Source organism: Penicillium arizonense (assembly GCF_001773325.1).
Source record: "Penicillium arizonense strain CBS 141311 chromosome Unknown PENARI_contig003, whole genome shotgun sequence".
In the NCBI taxonomy this organism is placed as follows: domain Eukaryota; kingdom Fungi; phylum Ascomycota; class Eurotiomycetes; order Eurotiales; family Aspergillaceae; genus Penicillium; species Penicillium arizonense.
In genome coordinates, this window is record NW_019173280.1 from 1,098,608 (window position 1) to 1,126,478 (window position 27,871).

At 50.5% G+C, this 27,871-nt stretch overlaps 9 protein-coding genes across 9 annotated transcripts; 6 read left to right on the top strand and 3 right to left on the bottom strand.

Annotated features, from left to right (window-relative positions):
• Positions 1 to 10: 10 nt before the first annotated feature.
• PENARI_c003G05731 (thioredoxin domain-containing protein) lies at positions 11 to 2,506 on the top strand (the record flags this gene model as incomplete). The annotated part of the gene is made up of 4 exons (XM_022628397.1): positions 11 to 106; positions 154 to 271; positions 321 to 1,823; positions 1,875 to 2,506. 4 exons carry the CDS (start codon positions 11 to 13, stop codon positions 2,504 to 2,506), a joined length of 2,349 nt encoding a protein of 782 aa, XP_022491337.1.
• A 1,631-nt stretch (positions 2,507 to 4,137) lies between these two features.
• PENARI_c003G01325 (CAP domain-containing protein) lies at positions 4,138 to 5,114 on the top strand (the record flags this gene model as incomplete). The annotated part of the gene is made up of 2 exons (XM_022628089.1): positions 4,138 to 4,700; positions 4,760 to 5,114. 2 exons carry the CDS (start codon positions 4,138 to 4,140, stop codon positions 5,112 to 5,114), a joined length of 918 nt encoding a protein of 305 aa, XP_022491463.1.
• A 1,459-nt stretch (positions 5,115 to 6,573) lies between these two features.
• On the top strand, positions 6,574 to 12,349 carry PENARI_c003G10094 (uncharacterized protein; the record flags this gene model as incomplete). The annotated part of the gene is made up of 12 exons (XM_022628706.1): positions 6,574 to 7,006; positions 7,056 to 7,085; positions 7,138 to 9,081; positions 9,143 to 9,211; positions 9,978 to 10,099; positions 10,185 to 10,328; positions 10,397 to 10,779; positions 10,869 to 11,079; positions 11,148 to 11,749; positions 11,802 to 11,833; positions 11,905 to 12,197; positions 12,266 to 12,349. The coding sequence occupies 12 exons, from the start codon at positions 6,574 to 6,576 to the stop codon at positions 12,347 to 12,349; spliced, it is 4,347 nt and encodes a 1,448-aa protein (XP_022491902.1).
• A 993-nt stretch (positions 12,350 to 13,342) lies between these two features.
• On the bottom strand, positions 13,343 to 14,503 carry PENARI_c003G00976 (RTA1 domain-containing protein; the record flags this gene model as incomplete). The annotated part of the gene is made up of 4 exons (XM_022628068.1): positions 13,343 to 13,481; positions 13,545 to 13,619; positions 13,672 to 14,152; positions 14,227 to 14,503. 4 exons carry the CDS (start codon positions 14,501 to 14,503, stop codon positions 13,343 to 13,345), a joined length of 972 nt encoding a protein of 323 aa, XP_022491970.1.
• Positions 14,504 to 15,050: 547 nt separating this feature from the next.
• On the top strand, positions 15,051 to 15,623 carry PENARI_c003G04739 (uncharacterized protein; the record flags this gene model as incomplete). Its single annotated transcript, XM_022628329.1, has 1 exon — positions 15,051 to 15,623. The coding sequence occupies one exon, from the start codon at positions 15,051 to 15,053 to the stop codon at positions 15,621 to 15,623; it is 573 nt and encodes a 190-aa protein (XP_022491367.1).
• A 767-nt stretch (positions 15,624 to 16,390) lies between these two features.
• PENARI_c003G11441 (SUMO family protein SMT3) lies at positions 16,391 to 16,736 on the bottom strand (the record flags this gene model as incomplete). Its single annotated transcript, XM_022628794.1, has 2 exons — positions 16,391 to 16,450; positions 16,527 to 16,736. The coding sequence occupies 2 exons, from the start codon at positions 16,734 to 16,736 to the stop codon at positions 16,391 to 16,393; spliced, it is 270 nt and encodes an 89-aa protein (XP_022491894.1).
• A 1,164-nt stretch (positions 16,737 to 17,900) lies between these two features.
• Positions 17,901 to 21,213, top strand: PENARI_c003G06526 (nucleoporin Nup84/Nup107 family protein; the record flags this gene model as incomplete). Its single annotated transcript, XM_022628456.1, has 5 exons — positions 17,901 to 17,960; positions 18,006 to 18,243; positions 18,292 to 20,304; positions 20,356 to 20,662; positions 20,709 to 21,213. 5 exons carry the CDS (start codon positions 17,901 to 17,903, stop codon positions 21,211 to 21,213), a joined length of 3,123 nt encoding a protein of 1,040 aa, XP_022491876.1.
• Positions 21,214 to 21,491: 278 nt separating this feature from the next.
• PENARI_c003G05837 (putative urea hydro-lyase/cyanamide hydratase) lies at positions 21,492 to 22,556 on the bottom strand (the record flags this gene model as incomplete). Its single annotated transcript, XM_022628406.1, has 2 exons — positions 21,492 to 21,697; positions 21,911 to 22,556. 2 exons carry the CDS (start codon positions 22,554 to 22,556, stop codon positions 21,492 to 21,494), a joined length of 852 nt encoding a protein of 283 aa, XP_022491564.1.
• A 973-nt stretch (positions 22,557 to 23,529) lies between these two features.
• Positions 23,530 to 27,801, top strand: pmcA (putative P-type calcium ATPase; the record flags this gene model as incomplete). The annotated part of the gene is made up of 1 exon (XM_022628079.1): positions 23,530 to 27,801. One exon carries the CDS (start codon positions 23,530 to 23,532, stop codon positions 27,799 to 27,801), a length of 4,272 nt encoding a protein of 1,423 aa, XP_022491950.1.
• Positions 27,802 to 27,871: the final 70 nt, after the last annotated feature.

Here is a 27,871-nt window from a genome sequence, read left to right on the forward strand (position 1 = left end):
CCCCGTCACCATGGCATCCTCGGGTGTTCATTCACATCCCCGCCATGAGGTGCCCGAAACAGGGCCCAAAATGGTTAATCGCTTGGAGCAGAGCAGATCTCCTTATGTGAGTGTGTCTTCGAGAGGTACTTGCGCCACACTGACAGATTACAGGTCCGAGGACACTCGAACAACCCGGTAGCGTGGCAGATGTGGGACGCGGAAGCTATGGAGCTTGCCAAGAAGCATAACCGACTAATCTTCCTTAGCATCGGGTACTCTGCGTGTCACTGTGAGTTCTGCTCTAGGTACTGGCGTAGGGGCGTTCTAACATTGTACAGGGTGCCATGTTATGGAGAAGGAATCATTCATGTCACCGGAGGTGGCGTCAATTTTGAATGAGTCTTTCGTCCCGATCAAGGTCGATCGCGAAGAGCGTCCAGACATTGATGACATCTACATGAACTATGTCCAGGCCACCACGGGCTCTGGTGGCTGGCCTTTGAATGTCTTCTTGACTCCAAACCTGGAACCAGTCTTTGGTGGTACTTACTGGCAAGGCCCGAATTCACACACTTTCATGGGCCCCGATGCCATTGGCTTCGTTGAGATTTTGGAGAAGCTGAGAGATGTCTGGCAGACACAACAGCAACGCTGTCTTGATAGTGCCAAGGAGATTACCAAGCAGCTGAGGGAATTCGCCGAGGAAGGGACACACTCCCACGGAGAGCGTGAGGTTGACGAGGATATGGACATTGAGCTTCTAGAGGAAGCCTATCAGCATTTCGCATCTCGATATGACTCGATCAATGGCGGATTTGGCCGCGCACCCAAGTTTCCTACTCCCTCCAATCTCAGCTTCCTTCTCCGACTCGGTGCCTACCCGGCCCAGGTTAAGGATATTGTAGGGCAAGATGAGTGTGAACAAGCCACCGCCATGGCCGTCACCACATTGGTGAACATGGCTCGCGGTGGAATCCGGGATCACCTCGGTCATGGATATGCCCGCTACAGTGTGACGACGGATTGGAGTCTCCCTCATTTCGAGAAGATGCTCTACGACCAAGCCCAGCTTTTGGACGTCTATGTGGATGCATTCCGGTTGACTCACGATCCTGAACTTCTTGGTGCTGTGTATGATCTTGCTGCCTACTTGACTACAACGCCCCTGCAATCGCCCACTGGAGGATTCTTCTCTTCCGAAGATGCGGACAGCTACCCAAGTCCCAACGACACAGAAAAGCGCGAAGGTGCCTTCTATGTCTGGTCATTCAAGGAATTGACTCAAGTTCTTGGTCCTCGAGATGGCCCCGTCTGCGCACAACACTGGGGCGTCCTCCCCGATGGGAACGTCGCGCCCGAGTACGACCCACACGACGAATTCATGAACCAAAATGTGTTATCCATTCGGGCCACACCAAGCAAGCTTGCCAAAGACTTTGGTCTCAGCGAGGAAGAAGTGGTCAAGATCATCAAGACTGGCAAGCAGAAGCTGCATGACTACCGCGAACGAACACGCGGACATCCAGACCTAGACGACAAGATCGTTGTGGCATGGAACGGTCTGGCAATCGGGGCGCTCGCCAAGTGCAGCGTTCTCTTTGAGGAGATTGAGAGCTCCAAGGCTGTCCAGTGCCGGGAGGCTGCAGCACGTGCGATCAGCTTCATCAAGGAGAACCTCTTCGATAAGGCCTCAGGGCAGCTCTGGCGCATATACCGTGATGGAAGCCGCGGGGATACCCCCGGCTTCGCCGATGATTACGCATACTTGACGAGCGGCCTGCTTGACATGTACGAGGCTACTTTTGATGACAGCTATCTTCAATTTGCCGAGCGACTGCAAAGTAAGAAAGATCTTGTTTTTTTGGATCGCATTGGCTGACATTTTGATACAGAATACTTGAACGAATACTTCCTGGCCGAATCAGGCTCTACCTCTACCGGATACTACAGCACCTCGTCAGTCGCCACCCCCGGCATGCCCGGCCCACTCCTTCGCCTGAAGACCGGCACCGAATCTGCTACACCCTCTGTGAACGGCGTCATTGCAAGGAATCTTCTGCGCTTGGCAGCACTCGTCGAGGATGAGAGCTACCGGTCCCTAGCTCGACAGACCTGCAATTCCTTCGCGGTGGAAATTATTCAGCATCCATTCCTATTCGTCGGGCTACTGGATGTGATCGTGGGCCTTCAGATCGGCACTCGCACCGTGACAGGCGTTTTCTCTACTGCCGAACTCTCTTCCAACCATGGCGACAGCCCCCTTGGCCGTACCGAAGAACCCCTGTCGGCACGCGACCTGATCAAGCGACGGGTCCGGGCCAAGGCTGGCATGGCAGTGTCCTCATCTATCGTAGTGACCTCGCTTATCGACATCCGTCCCACTCATTTGAAAGACTTTGTCGGTAACCAGTCCTTCTGGCTCAAGTCACGCAACCCGCTCTTCAAAGAACTGAAGGCCGCCGAGCCAGCCAAGAATTACCTCATGATCTGTGAGGCGGGAAAATGCACGATAGCTGACCTATAGCGACGTATGCCATGATTTACTTGGTTGCGTGGGTAATTTCAGGGGTTTGTGGCGTTCTTGCCGTTTGGTCCTTTTGTATACATGCAATGTAGGTTGTATTGAAATTTGAGATCAGGTCTCACGCCCTACATCTGGACCCTGTGGCGGTCTCGAAATGACGTCGCAACTAGTAAAATGGCAGAAAATCGATCATCTAGGTCGATCTACGATCTACATGTATGGCAATGGCCACAGGGTATGGGTACGGTGACGTTTCGGATACACTTTAGGCACCTGTCTCACCCGGGGGTCCCCGGCAACTAACGCCTAACGCTGGAAGTTCCAAGGCTGATGCGAAATTACCGTATGTTACCGGGTTTGATTGGTTGCATTTTCAACGATCGCAATATTGTGTGCGTCGGGTATGTTTCCAATGCACCCAATTTTTCATATCCACCAGGGACGATCCATGGACATTATTGGGGCACGGCTGAACTCAATAAACAGGAAACTGATAAGTTACGATAAGTTACATGCGCTATTGGAAATGTACTTATATTGTGCTTGTACGTGGGAAAAGCGGGCTATTCATCTACTGACATTATGCAAGTTTGGAACCGAAACAAAATACAATCTCGTGGCTGAAACGTCGGCAACGGGGAATTAATCTATCTCAGATCAGCCCGTGCAGTCGAATGGGACCAGACTCAAAGCCAAGTTATTTAGTGGGCGTTGGGCGGTGGGTCTGTGTCGTCTTGTTTGGCGTCTATACTTACTATGATTGGCCCACTTAGGGCAGACTGAAACTGTTCCTGGCAAGGGTTTATGCTCCTCGTCTCCATCACGGTGTTTGATGTCCCGATCTCGATGGGGTTTCTTTTCTTCTTGGTGACATTTTACTGTCCATGGAACTTCCACGGTATTTTCTCTTACTTTTCATTGTTCTTTTCAGGTGTCCACTTGCAACCTTTAGTACGCGCGGCTAGTAGGGACTCTATATAGCGCTAGCGGGAGGGAGGGTCCAGGGGCCCATCACCCTCTTTAATACTCTTTAATACACAGATCCTTAATATCTTTCTATGGAAATTAGCAGGCCAGATTCATCTCTCTCGGAGAATATTTGATTAAGGTCCATGGATCCAGCCTTCTGACCCATACACCAATTGTGTGGGAATATCAGACGCGTTGGAATGTAGTAAGGGATGTGCCAGGCTTGAGGGTGGCCGGGCAAGGTATGTACAATGTCAAGAGGTTGGAGAGATGTCACTGGCATGAACGAAAGCAATAAGTAGTAGAGAGTGCCAATTTGCGTTAAGAAAAGAAGTTCGAAGTTCGAACAATAAGATAGTCCTTAGCATCCTCATCTCATGAAACTAATTTGCGACATTCGCACGGCCCCACCCTCCCCTTTCTACATTTACTCTCGTCCTCCCTCTCTTCTCCCCTTCCTCCACGCTTCACTCTTTTCAGCCTATACGTCCTCTCTTTCTCTTCGCTCTTTGAAGAAAGAAGGTGTCTAGGCCCGTCATTCCTTAAGCGCCTATCTGAAACACTCCTTTTGTCAACAGTCGATCTGTTTGACCCTATCCGACCTCAATCGCAACTTCCTGGGGAAGTCTCTTTGCATCTTTGATCTGTGATCCACGACAAATATGCGTTCTGCTTTGCTCTTCGCCGCTATGGCGGCTGGCGCATGCGCCAAGGTCATTGAGAAGGATGTTTACGTGACCGACTGGACCACCACCACCGTCACCAAGACCGTCACTGCCTGGCCCACCAGCACCGCAGCCACTCAAGTTCTGGTCAAGGAGGACACCATTGACTCCCAGCCTTCCGTCCCCACCGATAACGCCCTGCCCACCGTCGACCTCTCCAAGAAGTCCACCGTGACCGAATCCGCTACCCAGGAGGCCGCGGCTGCCACTCAGGACGCCGTCGAGCAGGCCCCTGCTCCAACCGCTGGCGCCACCACCTGGTACTCGACCTCTTACTGGACTGAGGGTGGAGCTGCCGCGACCACCGAAGCTCCTACCTCCCTGGCTACCACCACTTCCGCCGCCTCTACCGCTACTCCCACCAATGCCTACCAGGAGGCCATCCTATACAACCACAACGTCCACCGCAGCAACCACTCTGCCAACTCTGTGACCTGGTCTGGATCCCTCGCGTCCAGCGCCCGTACTCTTGCCGCCAAGTGTGTTTACCAGCATGACACGTGAGTATCCCTGTATCCCGTTCTCCGATTGTTCAACAATACTGACATTTCATCCCTAGTTCCATTGATGGCGGTGGCTACGGTCAGAACATTGGATACGGTGTTGAGGAGGCCTCTATCGGTGAGATGATCACCAACCTGATGTACAACGACGAGATGATGTACTTCGCCGAACTCTACGGTACCGCCAGCCCCGACATGACCAACTTCGACGCTTGGGGCCACTTCTCCCAGATCGTCTGGAAGGGCACTGAGGAAGTTGGCTGCGCCACCGTCATCTGCGAATCGCTCGGCAACGCCGGCGGCTCCAACGTACCGTTCACCGTGTGCAACTACTCGCCCCCCGGTAACTACGACGGCGAGTACGCCACCAACGTCCTGGCTCCCCAGGGCGCTGCTATTTACACTGCCTAAGTGACTCGGGATGCATGACTGTTCATCTGGAGGAATCACACGTCCGAAATTTGTTTATATGTGGAGTTTGTGCTCTGATCTCCTCGGACCATATACCCTACCATTCCAACTCTCGCCCTTATTCCTCCGTGGCAGTGCTCCGCTTCGCTTATCTTGATCTTTTGTATTCTTTCCCTTCTTGATTATGTGCATGTCTAGTCCGGGCGATCTCGCTCGTGGCACTTCCAGGAGAGCATCAGTCCGTATCCCTCGAGGCTGGGGTTGCTAGTTGGACCCCATACTGTATGTATGCACGCGTGTCTGGCTTTCCTGGAAAGGCATGCAGATACCGTTCAATTGTGAATATTCTTGACATCTTGTCTCCCCCGCAATGTGTTGCGGTTCATTCTGTGGATATCAAAATCTCCGGCGTCTTTTTTTGCAAGCGTGATGTACTCCGTATGGCCAAGCGTGATCATTTTTCTCAACAATACTGGATGTAATGTTTCAATTGTAGTAACTGTAGCTCTGTTGTAGTTGTTAGATTCAGATCACGTGACAGCTCTCCCCGCGTCTCCCTTCGCCCGAAACGTCATCGGCCTTCCGATAATTTCAATCCGGAGTGAATTTGGGTACTTTGACTGTTGGAGGTATTGCTGTATTTGTACGAAGCTACTCGACCTTCACATAACAGAGAATCCTCACTTCATTCATCCCATTGATATTCAACCCCCACCCACAAGCTAAAGCTTCTACCTTGCAGTTACCCTGCAGGGTACATGTCAGATTAGGTGAGTGTTCGTGCGCCCCATCTCATACCGCCCTATGGATTCCTCCCGAACCGCCGGGGATGATGACAGCCCACTCCAGCTTCCACTCTTAGAGGAAACTCTTCAAGCTGCTCTCTCTGTCTTTCTTACGGGATCACAAGAACCGCTCCGAGCAAATCAAATCTAAAATGTCCACGAGTCCCGCTGATATCATCTGACCGCAGAGCCAAGCTCATCCGTTTCTCCGGCGCTATCCTTGCGCTTGTCCACTGTCAGTCCACACCCGGTCAACACCCGGTGAGTGACGGCTGCTTTGCTGTTCGCAGTAAGTCCTTCTGTCCCTCCCCTTAGGTCCGAGGATCCACCCTCTGCCCTCCATCCTCTATCATTTGCATATTTATTGCCTTGTCCTCTCCGTCTCGGGTACCTTACTTCTATTGCTTTCATTCCACTCTACCTATACATTACTCTATACACCTCTTGCTCTTGTCACTTGTCACTTGTCACTTGCCACTTGCGCTTGCACATGCACATGACATAGTCTCAATGCCATCCTACTACCTCCAAGACTGCCACTACTTCTACCGCACTGCCCTACGCCTCCTGTCAATCCCCACCGTCCTCGCTAGTCACTACGCCTAGTCTGGTTTTATCTAGCGTTCACTTGATTCTCCCATTTTGATATTGTGTTGGAATACCCATCTAACAACATGTCTTACTCGCAAACGGCAGTCCGTTTCTTTACAACACCCAAACCACTGGGCGATGCCATGAACGCCGACCCAAACTCAAAGATGACCGAGTCCAACGCCCAGCCCCAGTCTGAGGGCCAGAGCCAGGCCCATACGGTCGTAAAACCGAATGTATCGACCACGGGACCCTCATCAGAGGTTGCAGAACTGCACAAGCCGAAGAGCCAGGGCTTGACTTTTGCGAACCAGGATTCCTTGCCTAAGCTGCCTATTCCTGATCTTGAGGATACCTGTCGCAGACATATTGATGCGCTGCAGGCCCTGCAGGGTCCCAGGGAGCATGAGGATACCAAGGCTGCTGTACGGGATTTCTTGAAGAATGACGGGCCGATCTTGCAGGAGAAGTTGAAGACTTATGCGGGGTCGAAGACGAGTTATATTGAGCAGTTCTGTGAGTTCTGGTGTGAGATTGATATGGGACAAATGCTGATTCATGGCAGGGTATGATTCATATTTGAACTTTGATAATCGTAAGACGAGTTCCCCTATCTTTCAGATGAGGATATCATCTAACGTCTGCAGCTGTTGTTCTCAACCTCAATCCATTCTTTCTTTTGGAAGATGACCCGACGCCCGCTAGAAACCATCAGGTGACTCGCGCTGCATCTTTGGTTATTTCAGCCTTGGCGTTTGTTCGGGCTGTGCGCCGGGAAGAGTTGCCTCCTGATACTGTGCGAGGAATTCCGCTCTGCATGTATCAGTACTCTCGCCTTTTTGGAACCGCTCGTCTTCCCACGGAGAATGGATGTGTCATCAGCCAGTATCCCTCAGCCAAGCACTTGGCTGTTATGTGTCGCGGCCAGTTCTACTGGTTTGACGTGCTGGATGATAACAGTGACTTGATCATGAGCGAGAAGGATATCTCGGTTAACCTGCAGGTTATTATTGAAGACGCTTCGCAGACACCTATTCACCACGCAGCAAAGGGCGCTTTGGGTGTTCTCAGTACGGAGAACCGAAAGATTTGGTCCGGGTTGCGGGATATCATGACCAAAGATCCGAGTTCCAACAACGCCGAGTGCTTGAATATCGTCGATACCGCGCTTTTCGTTCTGTGTCTTGATGACACGGAGCCATCTACCACAGCTGCGCTCTGTGCCAACATGCTCTGCGGTACAAGTGAAGTAATCAAGGGTGTCCAAGTCGGAACCTGCACCAACCGGTGGTATGACAAGCTCCAGATCATAGTGTGCAAAAACGGCAGCGCGGGTATCAACTTCGAGCACACTGGCGTAGACGGGCACACAGTTCTCCGCTTCGCCAGCGATGTGTACACCGACACGATCCTGCGCTTCGCCAAAACTATCAACGGTCAAGCCCCAAGCCTTTGGACAACAAGCAGTCCCGACCCAGCAAAGCGTGACCCACGCAGCTTTGGCAACGTTAGCACCACACCCCGCAAGCTAGAATGGGACATGACGCCCGAGCTAAACATCGCCCTCCGCTTTGCTGAATCCCACCTCTCCGACCTCCTCGGCCAGCACGAATTCCAAGTCCTCGACTTCGAAGGCTATGGTAAGAACTTCATCACCTCAATGGGCTTCTCGCCCGATGCCTTTGTCCAAATGGCCTTCCAAGCTGCCTACTACGGCCTCTACGGCCGGGTAGAGAACACCTACGAACCCGCCATGACAAAGATGTTCCTCCACGGCCGGACAGAAGCAGTGCGCACCGTCACACCGGAAAGCGTGAACTTCGTCAAAGCCTTCTGGGGCGAGAACGCAGCCGAACAAAAGGTTGACGCCCTCCGCGCCGCAACCCAAAAGCACACCGCCATGACAAAAGACTGTTCCAAAGGCCAAGGCCAAGACCGACATCTCTACGCCCTCTACTGCCTCTGGCAACGCTCCTTCGACGAAGGCCTCTTCCTCGACGCAGGCTCAACAGGCGGATACTCAAGCCCAGGCGAAGCCTCCTCGTCCCCAAGACCTGAGTCACCCAAACTCTCCTCCGAACCACCCTACTCAGACGATGGCATGTCTTCACCGAGCGGAAGCAGCACCCGCTACCGCACAACAACAGCGCCCACACCGGCAATCTTCAGTGACGCAGGCTGGGACAAGATAAACAACACTGTCCTATCAACCTCGAACTGCGGAAACCCATGCCTACGACACTTCGGCTTTGGTCCTACATCCGCTGACGGTTTCGGAATCGGGTATATCATCAAAGATGATTCGATTTCTTTCTGTGCTTCGTCTAAACATCGCCAGACGTCCCGTCTTATGCATACCCTTGAATCTTACCTCTTTGAGATTCGGAAGTTGTTGCGCGCTACTAATCGCAAGACTACGAGCCCGCGTACCAGCCGCGCCCGTGAGACGGAGGCTTTGGCTGATGATTTGCAGTCTGAGTCGAATAGACGGGGGAGGCTTGTTCGTCCTGGAGGTGGTGATAGGGCTGGTGTTGATACGCCTACTTCTGCGGCGGATAGTGGGTACATGGAGGATGATGGGATGGGTGGATGTAAGTTTTCTTCTTTATTTGGGTGTTCTGCGGGACTTTACTGACTGAGTTTTTTTAATAGATGGTTTCTTCGATGCTGGTATGCTTCTTCATGCTTTGAAGGGCCTTAATGCCGAGCGGGAATCGCGTGGTGAGAAGCCGGCTAGGAGACGGTTTGTTGGGAAAAAGCTTCATCTTAATGAATATTGATGTTGGTAGGAAATTTAGTGATAGTAGTATTTCTTCGCATCTAGTCACATATCTAGCCGTGTTTGGATGATTTATGACTTGAAGATATATGAAGCAGCCAGAATCTATGTTCAAAGCCTTACTTTTTTGACGCCGAATGGAGACATCCTCAACTTAAACACTTGGACGGTAAACAATCCATCCAAATCAATCAAAGATAAAAAGAAATAAACAAATACTGTATCCAGCATAAAATATCCCCAGTATAAACTCCCATATACCAACTCTCGGCAAACAGTGGAAAAAGCCCAAGCTCCGACACCGGCTTAGCCGACGTAGCCGTCTTAATCACAAAACGCCGTCTTAACCCCATACCCCATATCCCCCTCACATCACCCATACATCCCCAATTACACATTGCATGCATAAATCCCAAAAAAACGAAGCCAGTTGAAGGTGTACAAATCCCTAACCCACCACTCCCAATGCCCTTCCAACCCCTCCCAAAGCGCCCGTCCGCCCTAACACTATGGCGCACATCCCTAACAAGACGACACTTCACAACCACCCGACGCGTCGACAACTACGCGGATACATTACCGAATCTAAAGATTGGTGCACATACTAGGGTCCTCTTCCAGGGGTTTACGGGTAAACATCCTATCCAATCCCAATTCGCTATAACACAAAAATAACTCATGGAATACACTGCTAACACCGCAAAAAAGGGAAACAAGCAACAGCCAACGTCAAGGAATCCCTAGAATGGGGGACGAAGATTGTCGGTGGCGTCAAGCCAGGTGTCGAAGGTGAACATTTGGGATTACCAGTTTTTCCGTCTGTTAGAGTGGTAGGTTATATTATACTACACTATTTGATTTGTTGATTTCTTGATTTTTGATGATATAATGTCATATAACTAACTCCTTATCCAGGCACAAGAAAGAGCAAAACCAGATGCATCAGCCATCTACGTCCCAGGCGCACAAACCGCCCAAGCAATCGAGGAAGCCATCGAAGCGGAGATTCCGCTTGTTGTTGCTGTTGCGGAACATGTTCCTATCCATGATATTCTTCGGGTATGAAAACGTTAACTTGCTCTCCCTCCCCCAGTGATGCGCTGTGTCTTTCTAACACATTCAAACAGATCCACTCAATACTAAAAACCCAGTCCAAAACCCGCCTTGTAGGCGCCAACTGCCCAGGCATAATATCCGCCATAGGAAAATGTCGCATAGGCTTCCAGCCACTGCCCTGCTTCGCACCGGGGAATGTAGGCATAGTGGCTAAATCGGGGACATTGAGTTACGAGACCGTTGCGTCGACGACGCGCGCGGGACTGGGCCAGAGTCTTTGTATTAGTATGGGTGGGGATGTACTTGCGGGTACTAACTTTGTTGATGGGTTGAGGATCTTTGAGGATGATCCTGATACTGAGGGAATTATTTTGGTTGGGGAGATTGGGGGCACGGCGGAGTTGGATGCTGCAGAGTGGATTAGGGGGTATCGGGCTAGGGTGAGGGATCCTAAGTATGTCGTTCTCTTCTCTTCTTTGGTGGTATCTTTGATTTTCGTGGAGGGTTTGATGGGATGGTTTGCTGATGTTTGTGTTTGTGCAGGCCTATTATGGCGCTTGTTGGTGGGCGTGAGGCTCCTCCTGGTCGCATTATGGGCCATGCTGGGGCTTGGGCTGCACCTGGTGAACCTGATGCTGAGACCAAATATCGTGCACTTGAGCGTGCTGGCGCGGTTATGGTTGATCATCCCGAGAAGTTTGGTGCTGGGATGAAGGCGTTGTTGAACAGTCGGGCTAGTCGCCCGGGAATGGGTGTGAGTTCTTTTCTTTTCTTTTCTGCGTCGAGTCTATCCGAGATGTTGATATACTAACATGGCGACAGTCAATCGCTGGAGTAGGCTCCCAAAGGCGAGGTTTGCATACTATGAGACGAGTAGCTCCAGTCTTGAGATCGATTCCCAACCAAAAACGCGGTCTATACATCAAGCAGTTTCAGGCATTTGATCTCCTCAAGCAGAAGTCCGTCCCAGTCAATGAAACGTCTTCTGACTCTGATTTCTCTGTCTCTATTGCTGTTGATCGAACAGCTTTATCTCCATGCATCATTGCATCACCGACTGCTGAGTTTGACCCGACAAAGTCGCGCAAGTTTCCTTTCCCGTACACCCAAGCCGAGTTTGATGGAAGCCCTATTATTGCCGACGCTGCTTCGCACTTGGGTTTGTCGGCTTCTGGTAATGAGAAGCTTGCCGGCTTGGTGCAATCCCTTTGGGAAATCTATAAGGAGAAAGAAGCCTTCGTTCTGGAGACACGGGTTGGTATCTCTGCTGGTGGATCACCGGAAGTCCACGGTGCTCGGTTTGGATTCGATGATGCGGCATATCGCAGCTCAGGTCGTCAGGAGGGAATTCACAAGTTGAGAAATACTTCCGAGGAGGTTCCGGAAGAAGTTGAAGCTGAGAAGGATGGCATTGTCTATGTCAAGTAAGTCGACACATAATGACAGATACTTGCATATTCTGACAGAGAGAAACAGGCTGGAAGGTGAAGGCAGCGTTGGCACGCTAGGTAAGTCACGCACCACTTTACGCCCATCTAACCCAGGTATTCACGTTCAATGAACTAACAGCATCCCCCAGTAAACGGAGCCGGCCTCGCCATGAATACAGTAGACGCCCTAACAATACACGGCGGTCACTGTGCCAACTTCCTTGACACAGGTGGCAAAGCCACATCCGAAACAGTCAAATCATCATTCCGAGTAATCTGCTCTGATGCGCGCGTCAAAGCGATCTTCGTCAACATCTTCGGGGGATTAACTCGCTGCGATATGATTGCCGAGGGGATCATTTTGGCGTTCCGGGACCTGAATATGCAGGTTCCTGTTGTTGTGCGATTGCGTGGTACAAATGAGGAATTGGGGCAGAAGATGGTATGTGTTGGCTTGTTACTTGGTGGCTCTTGGTCCTTAGTTGTCCTGTTGCTAACTGGTGGTTGTAGATTGCGGAGAGTGGGCTCCCTTTGCATGCTTTTGATGGGTTTGAGGAGGCTGCGAAGAAGGTTGTTGCTTTGGCTAGGGGGTAGGGGTTGGTGTTTTAGAATGATGTATATACAGGTGTAGATCGGGTCTAGTATAGACTTCTGCGCATTCAGTTCCAGTATATGGAAATCTTGGTGAGGATATTCGATGAGCCTCTCCTCGCATGCGACAGACCATTAGTAATTGCGAGAATCGTCGGCTCGACATAGAAGTGGTGGTTACACCTACGCCAATACATATCCGACAGGTTGTGCACGAAAAAAAAAAAAAAAAAAAAGCAAGAAAAGCTACAATCTTTTTACCAAAGTCTAATTTGTACCAGCTTAAATACCACTCTAATATGTACAATATCTATCCAGCCAATATATTGTAGCTGTTAACCTAGGAATCGAATTTAGGTTCAGCGTTCTGTATATGACTATTTGGAACATAATATCAAAGATGGCCGAATATCCCATCAACCAGCCAAGTGGTCGAGCAGTAACTCGGTCATTCAATCTTCCTTGGTCTAGTGGTGATGATTTCCGCTTGTCATTAAAACCGATAAGCGCGGGAGACCGGGGTTCGATTCCCCGAGGGAGAGTTTCTTTTTTTTGCACTTCTTTTTTTGACCACCATGAGGCACTTTGCTTTTATCACTCAGTATTCTTTTGTTGTTTAATCTGGGGCAAAAAAAGGAAGGAAACCCAGAAGCGCCCTTTCTAAAAATATGATGTTGGTTATAATACAACAGGTGTCAGCCACTGGTGAAGTATTAGTAGTTTCTACACAAAAGCCGAGTTTTCCGTTTCCTATAGTTTTTTTGCCCTACTTTGACCTCTCTTGCTTCACCTCTTTTTTGCCTATTTTCGAGTGCCTCGGGTTAAAGTTGTTTGACAATGGTGGGTTAATGATAGAGTCCTTATGGCCTATGAGTAACACACCCCATCTAGCTTCCATAAAGTCCTACAGATAGTTTCCCAAAATCCGCACCAGTAACCTGGTCTTCCTCGAACAGGCCATCAGATCATCAAGTTTAGTCTTACATGTCAATCTCATCAAAAGAATTCTTTCTCTCTATGCTCTAGGTCCTTGAGGTCTAGCACAGATCCGTCCTCATTGAGCCCTCTGCGCATCTCTTTGAAAAGATACCCAGGATGAGCAATGCACAGTGCAACAACAGCCGCAACGCACATGCTAAAATACGAGACCCGTTAGCATATTCGGCATTAAAACAATATACACCCCACGCCGACTTACGCAGATTCAAAAAGAGTGAAGCTAAACTCGTCCTGCATGATGTCGTTCTTCCACCCACCGGCCATCTCTACAACACTGCAGACAAATCAGCAAGTGCAAATTGCAAAAGGGTGTCCAAGGAACTCACCGGTAGACACAACGGATATAAGTAGTAGCAAATGCAATAGCAATGCCCCAGAAGAACGACCAAAACTTCTGACTTTTCCAAACCCTCTGAGCCTCAAAAGTCAACTCCTCTTTCGGGGCACCTTTGATGCGCAAAAGGAAGTGGGCTGACCCCAATCCAAAGACCGTCAGAGTGATCACCTGCCAGACAATCCCAGCCATCATGATATCGCTGCCCATGTCGATCTTGCTAGCTGTCTTGGCTGTAGCTGAAATGCCACCGCCAGCACCTTGAAGAACCAGAGAGATGATATCACAGGTGACAAATATATAGGGATACCATTTCGCCCGTATAAGCGAATATTGCGATCCCAATACAGTCACTTTATGCTTCAGTGTCAGGTATATAGCAGCAGACCAGAAAGCGGGTGCGAGCGTCAGCGTGCAAATCTGCATTTGGAATCCGATTGATGAGTACGGGTTCTGGTTGAGGAGTATACGACCTATATAGCCTGTTTGCCTGGTGAGTCTTTGGTTCCATTGCTAACTTTAACACAAGGAAACGATATTAGCGTACCAATCACTTCGGTTAACGCCCCGAGAATGACAGAAATGCTGAACGACCATAGACGCCATCTAATCATCTGGGCTAGCTGGACCAGACAGCAAATGAAGAATATGACACAGAATTCGACGGTTGTGGAATAATTTGGGGCATATCCGTAGATCGTTCCTTCCACTGGACATTCTGGCGTCACCTCTTTGCAGGCGTAAGTTGCAGCGCGAGTCGTCAACATTGATTTGAGGTAGTGGAAAGTAACAGTTCTGATAGGAAGGGGATTATCCTCTGCCATTTTGTTCTACTCTGCAGCGAGGACTGCGTGTATAAGTAATTTAAACAAAAAATGACAGAGAGTGTGGCCGATGAACATATTCGGTTTCATACTCATCGAAACAGGCATAAAGACAAGTTTTTGAAAAAGAAACTTCACTAATTATGGACAGGGCGTTCGAACAAAAGCCTCCCTGAAACTCGAGCAAGGATCACAACCCCCTTGGCGACAAGGTACATATTCGCGTAAATGAATGATGACAGGGTGAAGTCCTGCAGAACCTCAATTTTCACGCCCTGTTCCAGGAAAATGCTAAGCATCTAGTGTGTTTCACAAGACAAGTCCCCAATGATAGACCCGAGGTATACTCCCGAGGCATACCTGCATCCTCAGGCAGAAACACCCGAAGTGGTCTAGCCCTTCTCCACGATCGACCATGTCACTGACGCCATGTTCTATTTCGAGTGTCTGGATCTATATATATTCGCTCATTCCCACAACCCCATTCAAAATCCCCCTTTCTCCCAATTCCTACGTGCTACACCCACCAATTCCAACCTCACACATTATGTCCGACACAGGCGCCGAGCTCCAATCCGCCCTTCGCAACCTATCCATTGGCGAAAAAGGGTCCATTCCGGAAATCGCCCGACCAACAAAGAAAGCCGCAGGGCCTAGCACGAGAAAACCAATCACCAAGAAGCCAAAACCAGTCGCAGACTCCTGGGAAGACGAGGCAGACTCAGACTCAGAAGCAGAGCCGGAATCGGAACAAGACGTCCAACCCCGCCCCGAATACGCCGCCCTCTCGCCAACTCTCAGCGCAGGAGAGGGACCTCTCGACCCGCCTCCAACACCTATATCCCCACAAACATCCAATCCATGGGGTGCCAGTGCTAGAGCATCATCGCCCGCCTCGAAGGATGGACCTGCTCGGCGGCCTGAGAAGCAGACTGCTGTTGCGTCGCGGTTGATTGCTGGTGCGTTGGGGATCCGGGCGCCGAAGAGAACAGAGGAGCAGAGAGCTTATGATCGGTCTGTTAAGGAGCAGGAGATTCGGCGCCGGAAGAAGGAGAAGGAGGAGGAGGCTAAGGCCCAGGAAGAGAACGAGAAGGCGAAGAATGCTGTGTGGGATAATTAGGTTTAGCTTGAGGGCATCTTGGTTGTATTACAATATTGGGCTTTCTTTATGTATGTGTGTATTTTCACTGGGGTTGGGTTGTTGATATCTGTGGGTTTCCGGCTGGTCCGTTGGAGAGCTCGGTGGGTATTTCTTTGCTGTTTCGTGTTTCAGGTGGTGGGATATTTGGATTGCCATGTATAGGTAGATATTTCTGTCTAGCTGGGCGGGAAGACGGGAAGACTTAATACTAATGCTTTCATTATCTGGACTCTGGAATCGATTGACTGATAGCTTGTTGGCGGAACACGCTTAAGCATAAGCACGACATAGATCGTGACGCGCTGGATTGGTCAAATCCTTCCAGATATGGCGGATTTAGCATGGAAGGCTGTCAGGCTGCGATTCATGCATGTCATTGAGCTTTCTTAAGTAAACGGGAAAGGGAAGCCCCCACCCACGATTCCCATTGCTATCCTCCTTGGTCGCGTGATGGCCTGAAGGTGACGACAGGCGAAGTAAGCCAGGTCGACCTTAGAACTTACGTCGTAATTTGTCTATTAGAATTGGAAGCGATACAAGATAAGTAAAGTTGCACTACAATCTAAACAGATTGAGTGACTTTTGTAGATTCGTGTCTCATAAAAAAGCCATGTAACTCCCTTCCCTGGGCCATGAATGAAACATCTATCAAGAACCCGTAATCAGCTCATGTCACCCCTCCCTCATCCGTGGGAACCACATTATCAACCGCGTCCTGGCAACTCGAGATGCACAGAGTGAGATGTTTAGCAACCTCCAATCTGCTCCTGGTGGACCTCCAGGGTATCGCCGTCGGCCATGTCAAGCTGTTTGCAGTGGTTAGTTCAAGATCTCAAAAACCCAACATGACAAAAAAGAAGAAAAAAATGGAAAGGACCGTACGGTTTCGGGGGAGTCCTCAGGACGGACTCGGGTACCGTCAAACAGGAAGCGGACAGTTGAAATCTGCTTTCCCTGACGTTCGCAGAACGCATCCATCAGCTTCTTGAGCTGGGTGGTCCGCTTGATCTTAAAAAAGACCTCATTGTTGTTATCCGTGACCTTAATGTTCAGGTGTTCGGTGGGTGGCGCGCCGCCTTCCTTGTCAGACATTTTGGCTGATATTTGTTAGATGACTGATTTTGCAGACGCGACGTGGCGACAAGCCAGGAGGCTCACCTGAGTGGTAATGCTTGTGAAATGAGAATAGTGCGGGGTCTTGAAAGCGAGTCTGTCTGGAGTGTCGGAGGATGGTTAGAAGAGAAATTCAAAGAGGAAAGAGATGATGAGACAAGGACGAAGGACTCACTCGGTAGACTGGAGCAGTGGACGGTAGTGAAGAGGGCAAGTTGAAGTTGGAGAGAAGAGAGAGAGATCAGCGGCAGAATAGCGCCTCGCCCCCACGGCTTTAAAGCGGTGAGATTATTTTGCCATGCGGATTCCGGCTCACACTGCTTTCATCGTTCAACATACAGTTTGTCTTTGAAGCATTCCATTATGGTATGAGATGTCACTAAGAACTTCACAAATAGATACTGAGAAGCTGTAGGGGAACTTAAAACAAGATCTGTCTCATGAACCACCCTGTCACCCGCGCGCTGTATGTCTCCTGAAGCCTTACTGATACCCTGGCCTTGCTAACAATGCCAGTGCGCCATCCAAGGTATCTGAGAACTAGTCCAGACATATGACGACAGTCTCTAACCGAAGCTAGATTGCTTGACCAAGAATTCGTTTAAGGAGGACAAGTGCCAGGCACAGGTCGACGCTTTATACGAATGCTGCAATGCCTTTTACCAGGACCGAGGAGACCAGGCGTCGACCGTCAGCTGCCCCAAGGCCAATTTGCTGCGTCTGAAGATGAGACAGCGAGCACAGGCAGCAGAGGGCAAAAATTAGATCCCTGTAGACTACAATGTACATAAAGAGTTGCCTCCACAGGCATGTCACAATTCCCTTGCTGTCTGAGCTCCCATATAGAGGAAACCAGGCTAATTGAAGAACTGCAATTGTTCTAAGACAATCTTGAGCACGCAGAGAGGCCTCAAGGACCTGAACGAAAATTGAGCTTTCGTTCCGAGACTCTAATGAAAGCCTAATGACATTTGTGGAAGAAAAAAGAAGAAGAAGAACGGCGGAGGAGAAAATTCGATGAAATAGGTTCTCTATTGGCGCTAATCTACATTGGGGTTAGTCCGCCAACGCGCCCAAAAACCAAAAGAGACAAACACACGGCAATTCCTCAGAGCTTCTCTCTCCCTTGTCACGCCTCTCATCATGGCGCCCTTAACTCGTTCCGCTCGAACTGCTTCCTCGGGGGGTAACCTGTTCTCACAGGTATGTCTCATGTCTTTTTTCTTTGACTTCGCTGATCTGTTATAGGCATTGCCTCCTCCTAGGCAGAATGAGATCATCAGTGTTGAGGAGGAAGAGGACCAAAGCGGACCCTTTGACGAGAATGAAGGGTCAGAGGGTGAAGAACCAACATCCGAAGATCAGGATGAGGACATGGATGAAGACATGGATGGCGTGAATGATGAGGAATCGGAGACCGGCTCTGAGGAGTCGGAACCTGAGCCTGCTCTGCAGTCTGTTTACGAAATCCCGGGCAAGGGACAAGGTTGGTTTACACATAAACATTCGAATGACATCCACTGATGGATCGCAGATACCCCGCTGTTTACAGCCGCGGGCGCCCAAGAAGCACTGCATCCCCTTCGCCGAACCGCCGACCGCGTCACTCGTCAAATTGAAGCATTCGCCGACAAGCTCGATCAGTTCAAGCGCAAAAATACCACCGACGATTTCCAGAATGTCCAGGCAGCTTACAAACTGGTGGAGAGCTACCGCGATCTTGCGAAAGACGCCATCAAAGAAATTCAGACACAGCAAATCACCAACCGACACCGGGCGAGCTATCGAGCAAGCGATGTGAAATCTCACGAGCAAATCCAGCGATTGCAACTCGAGGTTGATACCTGGCGTCTTCTGCTTAACCTGATCAGTATCGATGATCCTGCCAGTCGGGCTAGCTTCAAGGAAGGCCGCCAGACAGCTTTCCAGAACCTCCACCGCTACTCATCTGATCGCGAGATCTGGGAGGAGTTTTTGAACGCCGATCAGTATGGTCTCGAATGTGTTGTTGCTATGCGATGGCTAGAGGAGACCTCGAAGACCAGTACACAGGATTTTGATGATTTGATCGCGCAAATGGAGGCGCGCTCGGAAAGGGGCCAGGGATTATGGTCGCATGGCTGGCTTTACACCAAGGAGGCGATCAAGGGTCATAAGCGACTACGCGCATGGCCACAGCCTCTTGAGCCGAATGACCCGGGCATCGCGCGCTCGCTTTTGAGCACCGAGGAACAGAAGCCACTGGTCACACAACTCGATCCCGATGCTCTTACTCGACAGAAGCACGGTTTGGAAAAGCAGGATGAGATCTACGAACGCGCCACCTGGGTGACTTGTTGGAAGATGCTGAGACAAGGCGAGAACTGGACGAAGATTCGTGAATGGGCAGAGGGCCGTTTAGAAGGATGGAGAGCTGTCAGCTTGTGTGGTTCTAGCGTGGATGATAATGCGCCCAAGACTCGGTTTCCAATCGATGATGGTCACACGCGACTGATGAATAGTCGGGCGCACGATTCATGGCGCACCGCTTGCGCAGCCCTGACACGCAGCCCTAACACTGATGACTTCCAGCGGGCAGTCTATTCGCTACTTTCTGGCGAGACTGATGCTGCCTCCAGTGTCTGCCGCAGCTGGGACGACCACCTCTACGTGTATTTCAACAGTGTCGTGCTCCAACGCTACCGGGGATTCTGCACGCAATTCCAGCGCAAACTCAGTCTCTCACCCAGCACCCCTGTATCATTCACACCGGAAGCGCCTGGTCATGCCGACCTCCAGAAGTTCCTGGTATACCTCAGAGGCGTTGAACGGATCAGCGGCGAAGCGCGCAATCCATTCCGCAACATCCAAGCCGCCATTCTCAGCAAGGGCTACGACTCTTTCTTCCCGGCCCTAGCTCAAGCTGTCTCGCAGCTTAGTGCCGACAAATATGGCAAGGCATCCATTGTTCCAGAGCTTGCGCATAGTCCTGTGGACGAATCGTTCCTCATTGCTGCCGATGACGAGGAGGCTCTCAGGATCGCTACACATACTTACATTGTGGCCAGCTCGATGACCTATGCTCGCGCAGACACCCATTTCTTCGAACAGGCGTCAGTGATCATTGCTGGATACATTGCCACCCTGGAAGAAAAGTGCCTATTCGACCTCATTCCACTTTACGTGTCTCTTCTTCCTACTGAGATGGCCAATAGTGTCTTCTCTAAAATTCTTATTGAGATCATCGACCCCGAAGAGAAAATGCAGCAGGTCCGACTCATGCGGAGATATGGAATCGACGTTGAAGCCGTTCTTGAAGTTCAATGGTCGTGGTTGAGCGCCGATGTTCCCACAATCGATCACTCCAGAGACGTCACTGGGTATTCAAGAGTGGTGCGACGACCTGACGGTCTTCGAGCGCTGGTGTCACCAAAGACCGATTTGATTGGCACTTCTGTCGCCGATGAAGACGAGAAGATGATCCGTAGTCTGGAGTGGTTCCGCGCCGTTGACGGTCAATGGGACAAGATTTGTGAGCTCGGCGCTTGGCTGTATCGCAAATTCTTCGGTATGTTGTGTTATTCTCTCTTTCAATTCCCAGCTAACTGACAATTATCAGTTGCTGATAAGCTTGCCGCTGCTCGCGAGTTGAGCCTCCGTATGCGATTGTCTGATATCTCGATTGAAAAGTTCGGCTCCGATATCATTTCAATACCCCCACAAGAGAATCCTGTTGAGGCGTCCACGCCAACCAGCCCGTCTAAGTCCAAGAGAAACAGCCTTCACAGGCGCAGCACCTCCAACTCTAGCAACTTTGGACTGGTGGCAGCATGGTACCAATGCCAGCGGATGTCTGATCTAGAGGTTTTGACCCTCGGATTTGATACAGTGGAACAGTTTGCTCAGATTCACGAGCAGATCTCTAAGTAAGTACTCTCCCATGTTATCTAAATACAAAGCTAACCAGCGCAGGACTAGACGTCGACGTGACTCGGGTGCCGTCACCGACATGACCGATGAAATGCATGATTGTGTGACTGCAATGGAGGACTATTTGGGACTAGTGGTCAGCGACGACTGGCTCGTCACATCTACCGATGCCGACGAAGAAAAAGACTACGATAAAATCCGAACTACCTACCTCCCAGAACTGGTCCTCGACTACCACAACGCCATGCACTACGCCAGCCACTGCCTTGAGAGACACGACCTGCTGACCCAGTGTATGATCGTATCGGTCTGGGTCGCAAACTTCAAGCACCTGACCGACGCCTTCACCAAGTCCCGACGCATGGCCGAGCTCGTTGATGCACTGGCATTGTCCAGTAAGGCGATGGTCAATCGGAATCTCGAGTTCCAGCTGTCCAATAAAAAGAAGGACCACCACTTTGAGAAGGGCCAGGAATTGAAGATCTGGGACGTTGAGATCCCCCAGAAAGAAGGTGAAACTCGGCTTCATAATCTCCCGGAGATGTGAGAGCGTCAATATGTTCTGTGTACATTAGCATGGTCCTGTCTTTTTTATGGCGAGGTTTTGATATCTGAATGAATGGCAGGACAGGGTTTTACAATTATGACAGGTCCTTAAATCTTTACGTCAATCGGATATCGCCTTTGAATGCAGCATCGTCTTCAATTCATCAATTTGATTGGAATTATCAGTATCATCCCTCCATTAGCTTTTCCTGTTGATCAGTATTTGCAAACACAAAACACAAAACATGAAATGCAAACCTAGAACTTTTTCCCAATAGATCACTCGTAAGGCTCCATCAACGAATTCCCAAGCACTTTCTCCGAAAATTCCTTACCCAACGCAGTACTATGAGCCCAAGGCTTCAAATCAATCTCCGACTGAACAGTAGCAGCAAAACAACGACTCCAGCGCATCCGCGGGAAATGCACACAAACATCCTTGATAGTATCAGCATGAACGAGATCAGCATAGGCGCCGGTATTATCTAAAAAGGTGTACAGATGAGGATCAGCGCACAGATCAAAACACAAGGTTAAGTTAAGGGTGAAATTTCGAAACACGGGATAGCAGAGAACAATATGACGTATCAAACGGAGATGGATACGCATATCCCGTCAAATAGTAAAGAATCATTCAAGCCTTGGCTTGGCTTGAACTGTAAACAAAGGAGAAAAAGGAGAAGATGTACAACACTTACCAAAGATCGTCGCCAATTGCAATAGCTGCCCCACAACCGTAATCTTGCCTACATGGCACAAATCCTGATGCCGGATAATCGCCTCCGCCACACTCTCCGCTTGTTCACGAGGGGCCGTAGCGTTGGCATTAGTAGCGGTTGTAGTATCAGTAGCAGTCGCAGCAGCACCGCTGGCAATAGCGCTGGCACCAATATCAATCCCAGTTCCAGTCCCAATCTCCACCCTCTCCCTATCATCAACATCCTGCAAAACCCTCAAAGCAAGCATCCCCCCAAAAAACTCAAAACTCAACCTAGTAGCACGTAGATTCTCCTTCGTTGTCCCAATATCATGCAACACACACGCAAGGAAGTAAGTCTCATGATCGAAATCCCAGTCCGGGAATGAACGTGCTGGGAAGCGGTATTGTTTTATTGCTAGGCCGTAGTGGTATACGCGCATAGAGTGGTTGTATGTTTCTTCTGCTAGGTGGTGGCGTGCGTATGCGTTTATGCGTTGGGCTAGTGGGGTGTTTGGGATTGGTGTTTCTTGGACAGGGATTGGGCCTGGGGGGTGGGTTGGGGGTGGGTTGTTTGGTGAAGTGAGTAGGGCATCGGCTGAGGCTGGGACGGCGGTGAGGCCATACATGTATTTGTTGTTGGACATGTTTGGGTTGTGATGTGGTGTGATGTGGATGAGGTCTAAGTGTTGGGTGGGTTGCGTGGCTGTGTAGTTGGAGATGGAGATAGAACCGATGATATCAGATTTGCGTTATCTACTTTGTTACCTCTACACCTTGGTTTTGGGTTTTATAACGGATGCTAGATTTGCAGAGATATAAGGCTTCAACTTAAGCTTGTCTAATTCTTAAGTTATTTCTATTTGCTACTAGGCATAATCCAAAAGATTCACTTTAGGTGCTCAGGGGGGTTCCCGGTAACATACATTAGAAGGGTAATTATTTCTGTTTCGGGAACAATTTCCTCTGAGGTTACATGATCTCATGTCTTGGGCATCACTAGAATAAAGTGTGTCGATCTCCCCATAAGTTACAGAGGAAACGGGAAACGTCACCACTCACATTAATAATTTAGCTCCAATTTTCAGACTAGCATAATATGTGTGCAAGTGTCAACGAGTGCATAGGCGCCTAGACTTCATATAATTCACATTATTCATTAGTTGACCCCCGTCGACTCCGTAATTTAATCCGCCCCTATTGGAGGCTTGGCAGAGTGAGGCAGTGCAGGCGCTATAGAGCTTGGTATTTGCCATTCGGCAAACAATGCCTGACCATTGAAAACTCTGACAGTAGGTAATCAGAGAGTAATCAAGTGTAAATAATTAGTTAGACAGTTAAAATATAGCATAATTAAGCTGTACTTACTAGCTACTTACTAGCTACGTAGTGTAGAGTTGAGCTGGGGCTGTGCTGTGGAGATGCGGGAGGATTAAGTGATAAATCATAGATCGAGACCGGTGTGGACCGCAGGGGTTGTCATATCTCCTTTCTCTTTTCTTTCCTTGCCTCTTAAGTTCCTCCACTTACTGTACTCTCCCTTACACGGGCTCTGGCTTATTCCATCTCATGAGCCTATCAACAGCTCCACTGTCGCGTGAACCGCGCTCGGATTGAACCATGTCCGATTCACGCCCTGATGAGCCGACTCAACAGTCGGCTCCCCTACGTCGAGAGCGCGCGCCAACGATCACCATCGATACCTCGGCCGTGAACTCCTCAGAACCCTCCCATCCCCCGTCCCAAGTCGCGGGAGCTCCCCATCCATCCATCCAGACCTACACAGAACATGCCCACAGCGACACGAGTGCCCTGCTGAACAACGGCAGCGTCTCCCCAACAGACATGCGGTCTCCAGCCTCACTCCGCTCGAATGCCTCTTCTGAAGGTCGGGATCACGAGAACCGCCCAACATCCCCACACAACATCTCCTCGCCCAAGACCAAGGTACCCGAGACACACTCGAACTTCCTCTCCGTGCCCGGAACCCGGTCCCGAGGCAACTCCCTCGAGTCAGAGGATACAAGCCAGACATCGAGCACCTACGGCGGGGAGACGTACGTGACCTCAACATCGCGCGGATCAAGGTCTGACCTGATCAAGAACCACAACGTGGACGTGGACGATGAAGACGCGTTGAAGCCAGACCCCGGCCGGGAGTCCGAGTTCGAGGTCGAAGATAACAAGTTCGCCTTCTCGCCTGGCCAGCTGAACAAGCTGCTCAACCCGAAGAGCTTCGGCGCGTTCCGTGCACTGGGTGGCTTGCGCGGTCTGGAAAAGGGGCTGCGGACTGATGTCCGAAGTGGGCTGAGCGTGGATGAGACAACCCTCGATGGGTCGGTTAGCTTCGACGCTGCTGTCTCACCTGAGCAGACGCCCAAATCTGTTTCTCCGAATCAGTCGCCACCAGCTGCTACCGAAGACTCGGTTAAAGGTGGAGAGGATTATACCGATCGACGACGGATATTCGGTGACAATAAGCTGCCGGAGCGGAAATTGAAATCGATCTGGGAGCTAGCTTGGATTGCGTACAATGACAAGGTCTTAATCTTATTGACCGTTGCGGCTGTTATTTCCCTTGCTGTGGGTATTCCGCAGTCGCTTCATCCAGCAAATCCGGATGAACCTGGTGTTGAATGGGTGGAGGGTCTGGCGATTCTAGTGGCCATTATCATTGTGGTTACAGTCGGCGCAGCGAATGATTGGCAAAAGGAACGGCAATTCGCGAAACTCAACAAGAAGAAAGAGAACCGGCAGGTTAAGGTCACTCGGTCTGGCCGGATAGAAGAAATTTCGATTCACAATGTTTTGGTTGGCGACGTGATGCTTTTGGAGCCGGGTGATATGGTCCCCGTCGATGGTATTTTTATCGAAGGCCACAACCTCAAGTGTGACGAATCTTCGGCAACTGGTGAGTCTGATGTTCTCAGAAAGACTCCCGCCGAAGAAGTCTATCGGACGATCGAGCACCATGAAGATCTGAAGAAGATGGATCCTTTCATCATTTCCGGTGCCAAGGTGTCCGAGGGCGTTGGTACCTTTTTGGTTACTGCTACTGGAACGAACTCGACTCATGGTCGGACGATGATGTCCCTTCAAGAGGAGGGTGAGACAACTCCTTTGCAGACTAAGCTCAACGTGCTGGCTGAGTACATCGCCAAACTCGGTCTCGCATCGGGTCTCCTACTCTTTGTGGTTCTGTTCATCAAATTCCTGGTCCGGCTCAAGGACATTGAGGGTGGCGCAGACGCCAAGGGTCAAGACTTCTTGCAGATTTTCATTGTGGCCGTTACTATCGTCGTCGTCGCTGTGCCGGAGGGTCTACCACTGGCTGTCACGCTCGCTCTCGCCTTTGCAACAACACGAATGATCAAGGACAACAATTTGGTTCGCTTTCTCAAAGCCTGTGAAACTATGGGAGGTGCCACCACGATCTGTTCTGATAAAACGGGAACTTTGACGGAAAATAAAATGACGGCAGTAGCTGCAACTTTGGGTACTTCTTCGCGCTTTGGAAAGTACTCTGGTGTTTCACCGGAAGACTCGTCTGAGATTTCTCCGCAAGAATTTGTGTCTACGCTGTCTGATTCTGTGAAGGATGTTTTGCTCCAGTCAATCGTCTATAACTCCACCGCCTTCGAAGGCGAAGTTGAAGGAGTGAAGACATTCATTGGTTCCAAAACCGAGACTGCTCTCTTGACTTTCGCCAGGGATCACCTTGGAATGGGGGTCCTCGGCGAAGAGAAGGCCAACGGCAAGATGGTGCAGATGTACCCATTCGATTCTGGACGGAAATGCATGGCAGTAGTGATGCAGCTGGAAAACGGCAAATACCGAATGCTCGTCAAGGGCGCTGCTGAAATCCTGATCTCCCACTCGACACGCATCGTACGTGATCCGACTGACGCTCTGTCTGAGGCTCCCCTCTCCGAGGAGAACAAGACAACACTGGATACCATCATGACCAACTACGCCTCACGCTCTCTCCGCTGCATTGCCCTCGTCTACCGTGACTTCGAGCAGTGGCCACCCCGCGGAGCCCCGACATTGGAAACCGACCGCAACCAGGCTGTCTTTGAGCCTATCTTCAAGGACATGGCAGTGCTGGGCATCTTCGGTATTCAGGACCCTCTCCGAGCAGGCGTTTCGGATGCCGTGCACAGATGCCAGCGTGCTGGTGTGTTTGTCCGCATGGTCACTGGTGACAACATCATTACCGCCAAGGCTATTGCCCAGGAGTGTGGTATCTACACGCCTGGTGGTATCGCCATTGAAGGACCCAAGTTCCGCAAGCTGAGCACTCGTCAAATGAATCAGATTATTCCCAGGCTTCAGGTCATCGCCCGGTCTAGTCCAGAAGATAAGAAGATTCTCGTGAATCAGCTCAAGAAGCTTGGCGAGACTGTTGCTGTGACTGGTGATGGAACCAACGATGCTCAGGCTCTCAAGAATGCTGATGTCGGTTTTGCTATGGGTATCACTGGTACTGAAGTTGCCAAGGAGGCATCTGATATTATTCTTATGGATGACAACTTTGCATCTATCGTCAAGGCCATGGCTTGGGGTCGTACTGTCAGCGATGCTGTCAAGAAGTTCCTTCAGTTCCAGATCACAGTCAACATCACTGCCGTTATCCTGACCTTCGTCTCTGCTGTCGCTAGTGATAATGAGGATTCCGTGCTTAGTGCAGTTCAGCTGTTGTGGGTTAACTTGATTATGGATACTTTTGCTGCTCTTGCTTTGGCAACGGATCCTCCAACGCCGACTGTGCTCGACCGCAGGCCCGAATCGAAATCTGACCCGCTGATTACTCTGACCATGTGGAAGATGATCATCGGACAGTCCATCTACCAACTTGTTGTGACGTTCGTTCTGAATTTTGCTGGAGACACAATATTCTCGTGGGATCACGAACACATGCAGACCGTGGTGTTCAACACCTTTGTCTTCATGCAGATTTTCAACCAGTACAACTCCCGTCGTATCGACAATAAGCTCAACATCATGGAGCGTGTCTGGAAAAACCAATGGTTCATCGGCATTCAGCTCATCATCATCGGAGGCCAAGTCCTAATCATCTTCGTCGGTGGCGCCGCTTTCTCCGTCAAGCGACTCGACCAAGGCTCCCAGTGGGCTGTCAGTCTCGTCCTTGGCGCTATCTCTCTCCCCATCGCCGTAATAATCCGTCTAATCCCAGACGAATTCATCAGCCGACTCATCCCTCACTTCTGGTCCCGCGACAAGGGCCCCGAAGTAGTCGTCTCCGACGAAGACCGCAACTACGAATGGAACCCAGCCTTGGAAGAAATCCGCGACCAGCTCGCTTTCATCAAGCGCGTCCGCGGCGGCCGTCTCCGCCACATCCGCCACAAGCTGCAACACCCGCAGGACTTGCTTCCCCGGTCCCGCAGTGGCTCACGTTCAAGGGACTCTTCCTCCCCACCTACGCCAAACGGCGACAACGACAATGACAGCCCAACTCCGCAACCCCTCACCCCAGAGTCCCGCTCCAGACGCAATACCCGCTCCCGATCAAACTCGACCTTCGGCCCTGCCGCCGCCATGGCCGGTATCGTCGCTGGCAGTATTGCGGGATGGTCTCCCATCGAGCGTGGACATGGCGAAGCTGACTCGATCACTTTCCCCACTACGGGTGGTCCTCATGGTGGTTTGGATAGAGAGCCGGGCATTGAAGTGCATCCGGATACAGATGCCAATGATCAGCTCTTGAACGAGTACTCTGCTACCTCCAAAATCCCGCCAAGTCAGAACCCGGATCTTACTCCGTTCTTTGAACATGCTCCGCCGGAGCGCGCGCCTTCTAGCCGTGGCCGTCGTTCGATGTCTCAGCAGTCGAGATCTAGTCACAGCCAGTCGCAGTCGCAGGTGTAAATACTGTACCTGATTGAGCCTCTCCCTTTCTCCCTATCTCTATCCTCCATACCCTTTCCCTCATTCTCTC